Below are 16,576 nucleotides of genomic sequence, written 5' to 3'. Positions count from 1 at the left end.
GTGCTAAACAGAGACACCCCGCACGGTCAGTGCACATCCTGGCGTGAGCCGGGTGGGATAAGGGAGGACAGCCGACTCGGTCCCCGGCCGGTCTGAGCTCACAGGAGACGCCAACACAGCCACCAGTCGCCTACCAGGCGGGGCCCCGCCCTCGCCCCTCAGTTCCCGTCACGTGTCTCCGTGTCGCCCAATCAGCGTCTGTAGCGCTTAGGCTCGCGATTCAAACTGCTGCGCCGCCAGCCTGCAGGGATCCGCGCAGGGGCGGCCGGCGCCGCCACTGCTTACCAGCTATGGAGCACCGCATCGTGGGGCCCGGCCCGTACCGGGCCACCAAGCTGGTGAGTGACCATGCCGGGGCTGGGCGCAGCCGCCGGCCGCGTACTGGTCAATCCTCCCCTCTACAGGGCTGGCGGGGCCCGGGTTTGGAGGCGGGACATATTTCGGCCGGTGCGGACGGGCCCCACCGGAAAACCGGCCGTTTTCCGGGCGGTGCGCTAGGAAAGGCTTACCGGGTCTGGAGCTCAGCACGTCGTTGGGGTGCGTGCAGCTTCGTCCCCAGACGTCGGCCTGGTTCTCGGCAGTAAGTGACGCCTTCCGATATAAAGCATCCGAAACACTAGGGTGACCGTACCCCCCACCCCCTTTGTCCTCTGGAATCGAACGCCTGCTGCCGGGAGAGGAAGGACCCACCTCATCCGTAACCTCACGGCCACCCACCCTTTCTAACACTCACCCTTTGCCGCAGTCCAGGCAGGGCGTGTCTCCGTCTTGAGTGTCTCGTGTGGTGACACTTGCGGTTCTTTCTAACGGTGCCCCCGGGATGGTGGTGGGTCTTAGCCGCTTTTCTGGCTCCCAGCGTTTCTGGTTCTGGCAGCACCGACCTAAATCAGCGGTTGACCCGAATGGTTGTGAAAGGGACTTTGCAGCCCCTGATGGTCCCGGGTGCTGTCTTTTCTTCTGGGAGAAGAACTTTGGTGTTCAGGGCTCTTAGGTGTAGTTGATTTCTTTGTGACCTGGAGCAAGTAATTTTAGCGCTTTGCGTTTCAGAGGATTACTGTAATGGAGTAAGTGGTGACAATTTGTCAATGTCACTGGCAGGTTTTTAGAAGCTTTGTATGAAAGCCTGCTGATAATTTGGCAGGAAGGACATCGCTCCTTGGTCTGTTACCACTTCTGGCCACGTCTAACTTGGGAATTCCTTTCATTGTTCTCTGCCACCTAACGGATATCCAGGAAAAGGTAGGAACAGCACGGGAGGAATTATTGCACTCATCCTTGCAAACAATCTGTTTGTTACAGGCATTCATAATGATTCATTCATTAAAAAAAATTCAGCAAATATAAATTTAGAATTTCCATTGGGCTAGCCTCTTAGAGGTGTGGATGGTGCTGACAGAGAACAGATAAGGGTTTTAAAAAATCGTGTTTTCATACCTGCTTCCACTTCACAATTGCTTCTACCATTTGAAACCATCTGGGGTCGGGGCTATTAGTAGGTCCATCTTTAGGGATGAGATATAGATTGTGCTTCATCAGGAACTTTGAAAAAGTTTACTGTCCTTTGTGGAGGGAAAAGACACATCCCTCTCTCCCCAGTTTATTCACAGTAGTTAGCAAGGGAAACAGAGAGGCTCAGGATCTTGGAGTAACTAGTTTTCATCCTTCCTGCTTTAGACTAAAACAAGTTACATCAGAATTGGAACTGTTTTTAATCTCATTCACTGAATTGTATGAATCACTACTTTTCTTGGATGCAGAGTACCTATGTAACAAGACACCGCTTCATTCTGAGTCACATTAAAATATTATCAAAGGAATTTATAAAGGAATGTGTTCTTTGTCCTCCAGAGGCTGTCATCCTCCAAGGAGTGATACACAGGTCAAGGTTAGCCAAGCCTGATCAAGTTAAGCAGAAAATTATGCGAATCATTAATGAAAGCACCTCAATTTTACCAGAATTTCCCAGGTAGTCAGTTCATTTGTCAGCTTTATTCTGTTTGAGATCCTTGATCCTAAACTAACATTTTGAAAGCCCAAAAAACATTAGCAAAATTTTTTTAAAAAGTGAGACTTTCTGATTTATCAGTCATCTCAGTCATCGTTACAGGTGCTTTCTCCCTCATTATAAAATGTATGTTTCCCCAAGCATAATTCACTTGTGTCTTACACCTCTTACCAGGTAAATCATGAAGTTTGTGACCAGTCCTCTCTTTACTTATTTATCCCAGCTCCCCTTTCCATCTCCCTCTCCCCTCTTATCATTTTCCCCTTCTCCCAGCATCACCCTCAACCCAATCTTCAGGAAAAGCTTGGGAAAATCTATTGGCATTCCAAGAGCAGACCATTACTTCCTCCTTTCATGCCTTGCTGTACTTTTTCAAACCATGTACAGCTTCATTTTCTAAAGCATCAAAGTCTTATCTGAAAATAACGTTTTATGGATTCGGTGAATTTTTTATGCCAAAAATCAGATGACAGATTCTAAGTCATTACATGATGAATGTGGAAGTTGATTAGCAACTTACTCATCTTCTTTGAAATAGCTTTCACTTTTGTAACCCACATACAAATACAGTTTACCCTTAAACAGTATGGGGGTTAGGAGTGCCCACCCATGTGCATTTGCAAATTGGGGGTGTTTGCTGGCTCAGTCAGAAGCATCTGACTTTGGCTTAGGTCATGATCTCATGGTTCCTGAGTTCGAACCTTACATTGGACTCTGCTGTCAGCACAGAACCCATTTCAGATTCTCTGCTCCCTCTCTCCCCTGCACCCCCAAAATAAAATAAACATTTTAAAAAAAGAAAAGCTGTGTATAACTTTTGACTCTCCTAAAACTTAAGTACTAACAGCTTACTATTCACCAGAAGTCTTACCAATAACATAAATAGTCAATAAACACATACAATAAAACCTTGGTTTGTGAGCATAATTTGTTCCGGAAACCTGCTTGTAATCCAAAGCACTTTATATCAAAGCGAATTGCCCCATAAGAAATAATGGAAATTCAGATGATTTATTCCACAACCCAAAAATATTCATATGAAAATGATGACAATCCTGTAATATAATACAAAATAATAAAGAAAATACAAAATATAAAGAAAAATAAACAAATGAACATGCACTTACCTTTGAAAACCTTCGTGGCTGGTGTGAGGGGGACGAGAGAGGAGCGTTATGGTGTAGGACGACTTTCACTGTCATTAATGGAATCACTGCTATCTATTGGCTCAATGGAATTTTTTTCTGCATAGGGGCCATTGTATACACTCACATCGATGTTGACTACAGTCCAGTATTAATAAGCTCTTGTCATATACTGTATTTAATGAGACTGGCAATAAGGCAGCAGAGGATAGGGTCTGTATCTGCAGGCAGCCTAACCTAGAATGAAGCAAAGCATTCCTAAGCTTACTCTTGTATGGAAAAGCAAAGGACCGTCCATAGGTGCTTTGAAGTGACAAAAAATACACTGGTGCCACTTGTGGGCACCTTCCAGTGTTCTAAAAAATCACTGATTTCTGCTAATCACCGTGGCCTGAGACTGAGTGTCTGAGCATGGGAGATGATCACCCACAATCCCACAGAGAGAGAGAGAGAGAGAGAGAGAGAGAGAGAAGAACCATTGGGTCAGTTGTGATCATATGATGTTTGGCGTCATGTGCAACTCATATTGCAAGACACCTCTCGTTTAAATTTATTAGAAATGTTTGCTCATCTTGTGGAACACTTGCAGAGCAAGTTACTTGTAATCCGGGTTTTACTGTATTGTGTATGTTTATGTATTATATACTGCATTCTTAGAATGAGCTAGAGAAAAAAGTTACTAAGAAAGTCATAAGGAAGAGAAGATACGTTTACAGTACTGTACTGTATTTATAGACCAAAATGTGTATAAGTGGACCCATGTATTTCAAACCCGTTGTTTAAGGGGCAACCATAGTTGATCATTTTAATAGAAATAATGAGGAGAAAGAAAACAGCTTTTTAAAAACTCCTCTATTATCTATGGATTCTTTCTTTGAACTTAATTCTGAGTTATTTATAGCATTTGAAGCAACTGTTAAACTTTAAAACACAGCTGTCATTGAATCTGAGAACTAGAATGGATGTGAATGATTGTCTAGTCCAGTCCCGCCATTCTGTTGAGACCTAAAGGGGTGAACTGACTCGATTAGGCCTGTCTTGTTAGTATGCGGCAAGTACAACTAGATCTAGAGTTTGGTTGTCTCTGCTCCCAGGTGCTATATCATTGTAGCACCATTATCACAATATTTTTGGTACTAAGAAGGAAGGAAATAGAATAAATATCCTGGAGAAAAGAACAGGAAGCACATTTCAACCCTCAGTGCTGTATTTTGTAGTTTGGCTCATGATGTGAAGCAAAAACAATTGTTTGATTCCTTATTTCAGATCCCTAGTTTAAGGGATAAATAAGTAAAACAAAAAAAGTCTTTTAATCACAAAGAAATCTGTTTTATCCCCTTTGCTATAAAGATTATCTCTTCAAATGTAATATGTTGTAGAACAAAATCATTCTGAAGCTCTGCCTTGTTCTTTGTTGATGTAGGTTATTTTCCTTCTAAGTGTGACTGAGAATTGTAACTTGTTTTACGCAGAACTTAATTCTTTGTTTTACAGAGTAACGAAATAGCAACATTATTAGTTTTGGAAATAAGTGGTTCTCCACAGAGTCAGTAAAAATGTTATCATAATGAATTGTTTTTTTCTCTGTGGAAAATGCATTGAATGAAAAGCTCATGCAGAATAGTAAAAGTATGTTCAAAAATTTTTTTTTGGAAAAAAAAAGACTGTAGGTGACCTTGACCTACCAGAAATTTAAACTTAGTATTAATTGATTGTAATCACAATTAATTAATTGTAATTAATTAATTGTAATTTCCTGTGGTATAGTATAGCACAGGAAAACACAAGTAGCACAGTGGGATAAAAAAGAGTTCAGATCTTGATTCAGAACAGAATCAAGAAAGATACTATGTAAGGTAATTTACTATTTCAATTCATTGAAAAAAGGGTATTCTTCCTCCTCCCATAAAAAATTCCAGTTGTAGATTCAAACAGTAAAAAAAAAAAAAAAAAAAAAAAAAATCACTCTAAAATATTAGAAGACTTTGATGAATACTTTTAATACATCAGGATGGGAAAATGTCCAACTTCCTTCCCCTAAAGGGGAAAACCCTGAAGCTATAAAGAAAAAGAAGATATATTTGTTTCATTAAAATATCATCATCAACAATAAAACCTTCATGTAGCTAGAGACTACATAAACAAATTGATAAGCCAGGAGAAAACATTCCTAATATATTTAAAAATAGATTAATATTCCATATTTTTTAATTCAATACACCTTTATTAAATACATGTACACTGCCTTCAGTTGTGGGGATATGGAACTGAGCAAAATAGACTAACTTTCTTGACTTCTTTGCGCTTTGACTTAAATGCTAGATGTAAACATTTAAAAAAAATTAAGAGACTACCCAATAGAAAAATGTCAAGTCTCAGATGAGTAAATGAAAATTACTAAAGATGAAGAGAGCAACATGCAAACAAAATTTAAGCGATACCATTTCTTGAACGCAGATTGGCAGAAACAATAACATCTAGATGATAGTAACATCTAGTGATGGACAAAGGTAAGGTAGGATGCGCATACGCTGCTGGTATCACTCTAAATTGTTACATTTGATTTAAATATGCTGATCCTCTCTAGAAATCCATTCTAACAAAAATAAATAAAAACATTGGTCCTTTAGGTTTTTAAAATAAGAATATTTTGAAACAACAAATACTCATTATTTGAGTACTCATTGAAACAACAACTCATTGAAACAACAACTTATTCATAAGAATGAGTAACAACTCATTGAAACCACAATACTCATTGAAACAACAACTTATTCATAAGAATGGGCTGGATCTACAGGTATTCATATGGAAAGACATCCATGCTATGTTCAGTGCAAAAACAAGTTGGGTAATGTGTGCAATAGGATTGATCGTATTTCTTTAAAAAGGAAGCAAACAACAGCAGTAATAATAAATAACACACATATATAAAAAAAGGAAAAATCTATATATATGTGCATATGTTTGATAGGTATGTGGGATTGGAGAGAGACTGGGCAGGTTCTATTGTATACACTTCTGCATTTAATTTGTTACAGTGTATATTATTACTTACCTAATTAGAATAGAGGAACTGCTTACCATCTTGAGTCAATTAATAGGCATGTTTACTTCTGTTTTGAAATATTGGATCCCAGGAACCCATGTCTCCATTACATTTATTAAGTAATATATAAAGTATGATGTATTAAGTTTAACTGATAATGATTATGATAATTCAGTCAACCTAAAATAAATGCAAATCTTTTTTATTAACTCTTCCCACTCCCAATATGCTTGATCAGGACTAACGTGAAGGCTAGGTGTCAGCAGAGAATAAACAACAACAATGGTTAAAAATATGTGGATATTGTTTAAAAGTATGTTTATATTTATAGCTATAGGTGCTATAATGAAATGACCACTTAATGAGGAAACTACAGAACAGATTTCAGATTATATTCTGAGACTAACTGCCTGAGGGAGATGTGCCATTTTGCACATCTTCCTTGGGTCTTGGTTTTGCCCCAATTTCTTTCTAGCCCTAGAATAGTTTGCACCCCAAATTTGTTGTAAGAGATTACCCTGGGGGTGCCTGGGTGGCTCATTCAAACTCTTGATTTCAGCTCAGGTCATGATTCCAGGGTTATGGGATCAGGCCCCTTGTTGGGCTCCGCCCTGAGCGTGGAGTCTGCTTAAGATTCTTAAGATACTCTCTGGCTCCCTCTACCCCTCTCCCCCACTCATGCTCTCTCTCTGTCTTTCTAAAAAAACAAACAAACAAAAAAACCCAACTATAATTATTAGAAAAAGATTTTCTGATTTCAATGGGAAAGGAGGTGAAAAGTAAAAATTCACTTGGTGCAGTGGTACAGAAAGAGAAGAGTGGGAGAAGGGACAGTGGTTAGGAGAGTAAGACCGTGAGGTTTTAATACTTTTAGGAGTACTGGCAGGAAGCCTAGAGTCCTAAAAAGAAATTGGTATAATTATGTAGGAAGGATACCTTATGTGAACATTTCATTTAATTTAGGGAAGGCAGATGAAGGGGTGGATGTCTAGATTTTTTTTTAAGAGGGAAATATTTTGCAGGAGTTTTAAACATGTTTTGACATCAGGACTATATCTTGTACATCTACCTTTTCTTCTCTCCATTTGATGCTTTTCATGTAATAAAAGATACATATTGCTTAATGATGTAAAATCATATTAGAGCTCCAAGAAGTGAATTAGGCATATTGGGCTCTGGTTTATCAATTTTTTTGATCATATGTTTGTCATTAATGTAAAAATCCATTAAATTCACATAATGGGACAACTTTCTGGTCTTATCTCCAGTAAATACCTATTGAATGAATAAAATACAGTTTTTAAAAATATAAAATACCGTTTCAAAAGTTATTTTTCTTTCAAGTGTGAAGGTCGTAAATAAAAAAAAGTCGAGGCTGTCATTAAGACGGTTTTCTAAGTGGAAAAACTGCCTTCATCATCTTAAATATTTGGGATGTAATAACTTGAACAAAACCAGTTGATTGCTACATGCTTTTCTCCCTTTTTTCCCCAGTGGAATGAAACAGTTGAGCTTTTTCGCGCTAGGATGCCCTTACGGAAACATCGCTGTCGTTTTAAAAGTTACGAACGCTGCTTCACGGCGGCTGAAGCCGTGGATTGGCTGCATGAGCTGTTGAGGTGCAGTCAGAACTTTGGCCCCGAGGTGACCCGTAAGCAAACAGTCCAGCTGCTGAAAAAATTCCTTAAGAATCATGTTATTGAAGACATCAAGGGAAAATGGGGTCAGGAAGATTTTGAAGACAATCGTCACTTGTACAGGTAACGGTGACAAGTAAACCTTAAGGGGGAGGACGGGCGGCTCTGGTCAGTCTCTTGAAACTGCCTCATGTGAAAGAATCTCTCTTGTCCACTGGAGTGATGCTCGTCCTTGTGATTTGTTGAGTGAAGACCTGAATGTGTTGTCACAATAAAGCCTGTTGCCGTGTTCTTAGGTCTGTAGAGTGCCCCCTGGCCGTGTTTTGTTGTAGTGAGTTTTCAGAAAGGACATCTTTTCTTGCCTTTTGCACATCTGGGAGGGTAATCATAGTGGCTCAGTGCTTCTAGAGAATAGGAGAGGGTGAAATAGCTCTGGACCGGGCCTCTCTGGCAGTGAGAATGTATTTATTCAGGGGATTAGCGGCAGAGTGGGTCTGATCTTTAGGCAGATCTCAGAGCCTGTATGAAGCGTTGTACTAGAATTCCCTGATGTATGTCTGCTTTCCGCCAAATGTTTTTGCTCATGTTTTAGTGCTATTTTGTGATTGGTCACTTACCACCCGATCGCCCAAGGGAAAAATGCATGTCTCTCACTCAGACTTTCCTTCTCACTACATGCTAGGTTGTTTTACTGCTGGAGGCGGAGGGGACTTACCTAAGTAAGCTTTAGGGACTGGGAGAGTATTAGAGGAATGAAGCTGCACATGTCCTGAAAAGAGTAAGTATTGAGTTACTGACAGGCCTACCAAAGGGGTGAGAACCTGAAAGGGATTAAAAGAAGAAATGGAGAATATGGATCCTTAACATTTGTTTTCTTTTACTCCAAAAGAAAATCGGGCATGCTCTTACAACACATTTAGTAAGGGAGTTTGGGGTCCCTGGGACCCATGACTTTGAGCAGAGAAAACCTGTTTATTTCCTCCCTGAACCATTTGGCTCTTTTGTGGACTAGCTGCTGAGGAAGCTCACAGAGCAGTGTGAGGGTTGCCACCAGCCCCAAGGCTAAGACCAGACACTGCTGCACATTTAGCATTAACTTCTTTATGGAATTTCATCGGCAGTCTCCAGCTTCTAGATAGCAAGACTGTCATGGGACATTTAGTTGTCTCTCCATTTGGCAGTTATTTCTGGCTTGTTCATCCAACTTTTAATTAGGATCTTGGGTGATTTGAGCTTATTCTGAGACTGTAGTGCTTGTTAGCATCAGGCAGTGGAAACTCCAGCCCTGGTTCTGCATGCCATACTTCCCTGGGGATTTGTAAGTGATTATTTCTCTTGGGAAACTGTAATTGCTTGTACCCCATCACAACTTAGTTAGAACACTTGTGAAAGATTCTCTGGATGAGTAACTTGCAATCTGTTCTCTTGTGACCACCTTACGTTGGGTAACATCCCTTGCATCTCAGGAGGCTTTGAGGGTCCTCAGAAGAGTGAAATGGGAGAATGCTCTAGGAGCCGGCCACCCCGCCCTGGCAGAGCATGCTTCACGTCAGGATGAAGATTTAATCAGGTGTCCCGCTTTAAAACATCGAGTGCACAGCCAGAGTACATTTGTCCTCTAAATAGCGATTTTCTCTTCACTTTCTCTAATACTTGTGAATCATAAAGGGAGCACTATTTTCTTCTGTTGTTTACCACCTGAAAACTCATAGCTTTCCATTTGCCCCAGTGGAAGTATTCCGAGTTAACCACTGGTGTTTGCCAATTTCTCAGATTACTGTCAGATGTAATCTATTCAGATAAGTAAAGCATTTGTTAAGGAGCATGTGCCCTGAATTGAGAGTGAGCTAATGAGAGAGGCGGCAGCTGTTGCCCGCGTGCAGCTTCCAGGACCGGAGCTCGGATCCTCGCAGCTGTGTGCCAGGGCTCCAGAGAAGAGTGGGACGGGGGCTGCCCTGCCTGCTCTGCTTGCACCTGCTTTCCTAGCAGAGTACGTCCTGCTGCCGGATTATAATGGAAGCAGATGAGGGAGATGAGGATCTAGAGGCAGGTTAGATTTGAAAGTAGATGGAGAGTCAGTAAGGTGGAGAAATTCCAGAACATGCTTCTAAATATCAAGCCTTCCTAGGTAGTATCAAGGAGGCTGGAACAGATAGCCGAGGAGTCTTGCTGGCAAGGAAGGAGCTAAGGTACTCACACACTGATGATGTGCTGACTTGTCACGTTATTGTTATTTAATTCAGCATCTGTCGATGTAGCGTATTATCCTGATTTTAAAGATTAGGAAGTTATTAAGGCCAAAGTTACTAACTTCTGCAGAGTCACTCAGCTGGTAGTAAGAGTCAGGATTTGAATTGAGGTGTCTGTGTCTGAAGCCTGTGTTCTTACGATAGGCTATATTGCCTCCATTTCCACAACGTGAGATTGACTTAGGTTATTAGATAGTGATTGGATGAGTAAACACACAGTAATAAACAAGATGCATTTGGTGTACCCAACATGCGTTTATGTATTTACAGAATTCCAGTAATGTTTTAACTACCAGGTAATACAGTTAATGATCCTCTGTCTTCAGGAAATTGTCAAAGGATGACTGGGTGGCTCCGTTGGTTTAGTGTCTGACTTCAGCTTAGTTATGATCTCACGGTTCATGAGTTTGAGCCCAAGATTGAGCTCTCTGCTGTCAGCGGGGAGCCTGCTTTGGATCCTCTCACTTCCTCTCTCTCTGCCCTTTCTCTGCTCACGTGCTCTCTGTCCTTGAAAAATAAGCATTAAAAGAAAGAAAAGAAGTTGTCAAATAAAGGAAGTGAGGTAAACATCATCAACCTAAGCACTTACAAATATAGCAGGAGGTGGGTGGTTTCTTGGGTTTGTGAATTACAGAAAGCTACATGAAATACCAAAGGCTCTTACAGCATTTTTTGGAAGTCCGAAAACACACACACACACATACACACACACACACGCATGCACACACAGTATATGTGGGAGAATTTTGTAACAGAAAGTTAAGCTTTTATTTTGGAATGTACCAAATTTTATTTCTAGTTCTTAAAGACTGTGTGTCATATTTCTTCTGTGACTACAGTTACATTTGTTAACCATGATTTTTTTCCCTCCAGAATCAAAGATGTAAGTATAGAAAATAGAAGGAAGTAGTGAATTTTAGCGTGCAAGAAAGGAAAGCAAGATCCCAATATCTGAATGTCCATCATTGTCAGAGATGTTGTAGAGAACTGCCCAGAGCTAGTTACCGAACCACATCCTTCTTGTTAATAATGCCGTTGTCTGGAAAGAATTCTGAATTTGCTGCTACTAAAGACCATTTTAGATTTCACTAAAGGGTCTATGTAGTTGAGCCAGATGCTTTCATCTGTGTCTGACAAAGTTTCCTGGTCCTATACCTCTAATGAGGAGAGGCATTGATATATATTTGTATGAAAAATTTCAGTTTATGAAGCAGTTTCCCTTCCATGATCTCCTTTGATCTTCATGGCAACCCTGGGAGGTGGACAGGGTGGATAGTTCATCCAAAGAGAACCAAGGATGTTTCTCTTTGAAATATCTAAACCAAACACCAGGAGTATTCTAGTTAAGGAAAGTTCATGCTGATCATCAAATGTGTCTGTTTATTTATGTGAACAGGCAGTTATATAGGAGTATTTAAGACTAATGTAATGGGTCATATAAAAATTGAAGTCGATATTATGATAATTGCTTGTTTTGAATGATTTAATGAGAAAAGTGTTTGTCCTACTGTAGATTTTTAGGAGGATGAGGTTCCTGGTCTTGTGAGATACCTGGCCCTTGACCTGTTCTCATTACTGATGCTAGCTCTGGTGGATCGTGTAAGTGGGAAGGTGTTTGGTGTTCACAGATAGGAATTTGCTTGGCTCAGCTTTAGTGGTTGAGATCTGATGTGTAGGGAACCACTTCCTCTGTTTTCCCACCTCTCCCTGTCCCCTTTATCTCTTCTTTTCCTTTGTTTCTACCTCTTTACGTGTGTCTCTCTCATATTCCTACTTCTTTCTCTTTGTTTCCTATATTCTTTCTGTTCCCTTTGCTTTTTTTCCTGTCCTATTTCCAAAACACTGATTTTAATTTGAAACTAGAATTTGTTAGGTAGATATTGCCAGCTCTCTTGAATAATGTTACTTCCACATTCTTAATTTACAAAAGCAAGACTCATGCTGCCCAGTTTTAAGACTTATTACATAAAGCTACAGTAATGGAGACTGTGGTGTTGGTGAAGGAATGGATGCTTAGATTGCTGGCACAGAATTGGTGGTCCAGAATCACACACAAACTTGGCCACTTGGTTTTTGACAGAAGTGTAAAAGCAGTTTAAAGGAAAAAAGAGTAGTCTTTTCAGCAAATGGTGTTAGAACAATTAGATATATATCCTCTATATTAAAAAAATGAACCTCAAATGTAAACTGTGTACTTTATGCAAAAGTTAATTAAAAGTGAATCATAGATTTAAATGTAAAACTAGGAAAAATTTAGAGAAACAAGAGAAGCTCTTTATGCCTTGGGGTTAGGTAAAGAGTTATTAGACATGACACCAAAAGCATGATTCATAAAAGAAAAAAAAACATGATAATTTGGACTTCATCAAAATTAAAAACCTTTGCTCTGTGAAAGACACTATTAAGAGTCTGAGGAGACAAGGTACAGATGGGGAGAGACTTTGCAAGCCATATATATGACAATGAACTGGTATCAAGAATATATAAAGAACTTAAAAAACTCAACAGTAAGAAGACAAACAACCCAATTAAAAAATGAACAGAACACTTAAATGGACATTTCACCAAAGATAACTCAAGAGCTACTGATGCCTAAAATGATTTTTATGATTAGTATTAGGGAGATGCAAATTAAACCTGGATAAGATACTACTACATATTTATGGGAATGGTTAAAATAAAAATACTGACAATATCAAGCGCTAGAGAGGATGCAGAGCAGTTGGAAATCTGCTCTACTGGTGGTAGGAAGCTTGGATTGGTTATCACCGTGGAGAGAAGTTTGGCATTTTCTTTTAGAGTTGAACCTCTATGTACTGTATAACTCGGTATTCCCATGCTTGGGCATTTACCCTAGAAAAATGAAAACTTATTTTCACACAAAAACTTGTACATGAATATTGATAGCAGCTCTATAGTAATTGCCAGGAGCTGAAAACAAACCAGATGTTCTTCAGTGGGTGAGTGGATAAACATTTTACATCTATAAAATGGAATGCCACTGTGTGTGTTGGGGGGAGATGTGACTGTAAAATCAGAGGAGGGAGTTCTTGGGAAAAATGGAACTGTTCTGTTTCCTGATTGTGGTGGTTGTACAGATGTATACATGTATTAAAATTGATAGAATTGTGGACCAAAAAAAACACATCAATTTTACTGTATGCTAATAACATTTTTTTTAATGCTGGAGATTTGAAGATCTCCGTTTGTACCTCTGGAGAAAGAAATTTGAATTGTTTAGGTCCGTGGCTCTTTAGTCACATCCTGTGGCCCTGGGAAAATGTTTTCATTATCCGTTTGAGGGGAACACTTTTACGGACCTCACCTTCAAGTTAATGGACTATGGCTCCCTCTAGTGGGCATCCTGTATTCTCATAGTAAGCTCAAAATGTGTGTGTGATTTTGTTTTTCTTTTGTTTTTATTCTTTTCATCAAATCCTGGGTCGTTGTCCTGTCATAATTGGAGGGGCCAACATGGGGGAGAAGTAGGGGGTCCATACTTCCTGTGTCTCTCAAACAAAGAAGTGCAGAAGCCAAAGGACTTTGAACATCAGAGCCTGGGAGGAAAAGAGACTGAATCTACCAGGAAGAAAATGGGAAAGCTGGAAAAAAGGGCTACTGCAAGAAACAAATCAAAGCACACCTGGTGGAGGGTCCAAAATATCACTATGAGTACGGTAATAAAATAAGCAAAGTCACAATAACAGAAAGCAAGTAACAGTCTGAGAAAAGACACCTCCTGAAGGGCCAGGCCCTGGACAGTGTATGACCCTCCTTTAATATAGCAGTGCTTACAGGTGCAGAGCACACAACAAGTTTTTAAAATGCATAAGGGACAGAAAACTAGCCAAAGTGATGAAACGGAAGAATACTCCTCAAAAGAAATTCCAGGAAGTAGCCACAGCTAATGAATTGATCAAAACTGATTTAAGCAATATAACTGAACAAGAATTTAGAATAATGGTCATAAAATTAATTGCTGGGCTTGAAAAAAGCATAGAGTACAGCAGAAAATCTATTGCTACAGAGATCAAGGGACTAAAAAATAATCATAATGAATTAAAAAATGCTGTAAATGAGGTGCAAGATAAAATGGAGGTGGCCACAGTGCGGATTGAAAAGGCAGAGGTGAGAATAGGTGAATTAGAAGATAAAATTATGGGAAAAGAGGAAGCTGAGAAAAAGAGATTAAAAAAAAAAATCCAGGTGTACGAGGGGGAGAATTAGAGAACTAAGCGTTGCAATCAAATGGAACAATACCCGTATAATAAGAATTCCAGAAGATGAAGAGAGAGAAAGGGGCTGAAGATGTACTTGAACAAATCATAGCTGAGAACTTCCCTGATCTGGGGAAGGAAAAAGGCATTGAAATCCAAGAGGCACAGAGAACTCCCTTCAGACGTAACTTGAATTGATCTTCTGCACGACATATCATAGTGAAAGTGGCAAAATACAAGGATAAAGAGAGAATTCTGAAAGCAGTCAGGGATAAATGGGCCTTAACATACAAAGGTAGACACATAAGGGTAGTAGCAGACCTATGTACTGAAACTTGGCAGGCCAGAAAGGAATGGCAGGAAATCTTCAATGTGATGAACAGAAAAAATATGCAGCCAAGAATCCTTTACCCAGCAAGTCTGTCATTCAGAGTAGAAGGAGAGATAAAGGTTTTCCCAAACAAACAAAAACTGAAGGAATTCATCACCCCAAAACCAGCCCTACAAGAGGTCCTAAGGGGGACTCAGTGAGTGAAATGTTTCAAGGACCACAAAGTAGCAGAGACATCACTACAAGCATGAAACCTACAGACATCACAATGACTCTAAACCTGTATCTTTCAATAATAACACTGAATGTAAATGGACTAAACGCTCCAACCAAATGATAAAGGGTATCAGAATGGATAAAAAAAAAAACAAGACCCATCTATTTGCTGTCTACAAGAGACTCATTTTAGACCTGAGGATACCTTCAGATTGAAAGTGAGGGGATGGAGAACTATCTATCATGGTACTGGAAGTCAAAAGAAAGCTGGAGTAGCCATAGTTATACCAGACAAACTAGACTTTAAATTAAAGGCTGTAACAAGAGATGAGGAAGGGCATTATATAATAATTACACGGTCTACCCATCAGGAAGAGCTAACAATTATAAATGTCTATGCACTGAATTCGGAAGCCCCCAAATATATAAAACAATCACAAACATAAACAACCTTATTGATAAGAATGTGATCATTGCAGGGGACTTTAATACCCCACTTACAACAATGGGTAGATCATCTAGACCCAGGATCAATAAAGAAACGAGGGCCCTGAATGATACACTGGATCAGATGGACTTGACATATATTTAGAACTCTGCATCCCAACGCAACAGAATATACTTTCTTCTCGAGTGCACATGGAACATGGAAAAATATTCATGGTCATGGATTGGAAGTATAAATATTGTTAAAATGTCAGTACTACCCAATCTACACATTCAGTGCAATCCCAATCAAAATTGCACCAGCATTCTTCTTGAAGCTAGAACAAGCAATCCTACAATTTGTATGGAACCACAAAAGACCCCGAGTAGCCCAAGTAATATTGAAGAAGATGACCAAAGTGGGAGGCATCACAATCCCAGACTTTAGCCTCTACTACAAAGCTATAATCATCAAGACAGTATGGTATTGGCACATAAACAGACACATAGACCAATGGAATAGAATAGAGACTCCAGAATTGGACCCACAAATGTATGGCCAACTAGTCTTTGACAAAGCAGGAAAGAATGTCCAATGGAAAAAAGACAGTCTCTTTAACAAATGGTGCTGGGAGAACTCGACAGCAACATGCAGAAAGTTGAAACTAGACCACTTTCTTACACCACTCACAAAAACAAATTCAACATGGATGAAGGACCTGACTGTGAGATAGGAAACCATCAAAACCCTAGAGGCAAAAGCAGGAAAAAACCTCTCTGACCTCAGCTGCAGCAATTTCTTACTTGACACATCTCTAAAGGCAAGGGAATTAAAAGCAAAAATGAACTATTGGGACCTCATGAAGATAAAAAGCTTCTGCACTGCAAAGGAAACAGTCAAGAAAACTAAAAGGCAACCAATGGAATGGGAAAAGGTATTTGCAAATGACGTATTGGATAAAAGGCTAGTATCCAAAATCTATAAAGAACTCACCAAACTCCAAAAAACATCCGAAAAACAAATAATCCAGTGAAGAAATGGGCAGAAAACATGAATAGACACTTCTCTAAAGAAGACATCCAGATGGCCAACAGGCACATGAAAAGATGCTCAACGTCACTCCTCATCAGGGAAATACAAATCTAAACCACACTGAGATACCATCTCACGCTGGTCAGAGTGGCTAAAATGAACAAATCAGGAGACTATAGATGCTGGCAAGGATGTGGAGAAATGGGAACCCTCTTGCACTGTTGGTGGGGATGCAAACTGGTGCAGCTGCTCTGGAAAACAGTGTGGA

At 39.8% G+C, this 16,576-nt stretch overlaps 1 protein-coding gene across 2 annotated transcripts in view; it reads left to right on the top strand.

Annotated features, from left to right (window-relative positions):
* The first annotated feature begins 202 nt into the window (after positions 1-202).
* DEPDC1B (DEP domain containing 1B) overlaps positions 203-16,576 on the top strand; it is an 84,609-nt gene continuing 68,235 nt past the window's right edge. Inside the window, exons 1-3 of one of the 2 annotated variants that reach the window (XM_043590879.1) lie at positions 234-338; positions 1,099-1,239; positions 7,694-7,959. In XM_043590879.1, the coding sequence (XP_043446814.1) occupies positions 7,727-7,959 (233 nt within the window). In that variant the 5' untranslated portion in view covers positions 234-338; positions 1,099-1,239; positions 7,694-7,726. Of the gene's footprint in view, positions 339-1,098; positions 1,240-7,693; positions 7,960-16,576 lie in introns of both variants that reach the window. The other variant, XM_043590869.1, reaches the window with a different exon arrangement.

Source organism: Prionailurus bengalensis, chromosome A1, assembly GCF_016509475.1.
Source record: "Prionailurus bengalensis isolate Pbe53 chromosome A1, Fcat_Pben_1.1_paternal_pri, whole genome shotgun sequence".
NCBI classification, from domain to species: domain Eukaryota; kingdom Metazoa; phylum Chordata; class Mammalia; order Carnivora; family Felidae; genus Prionailurus; species Prionailurus bengalensis.
This window is presented reverse-complemented; position numbering and strand designations above follow the sequence as displayed.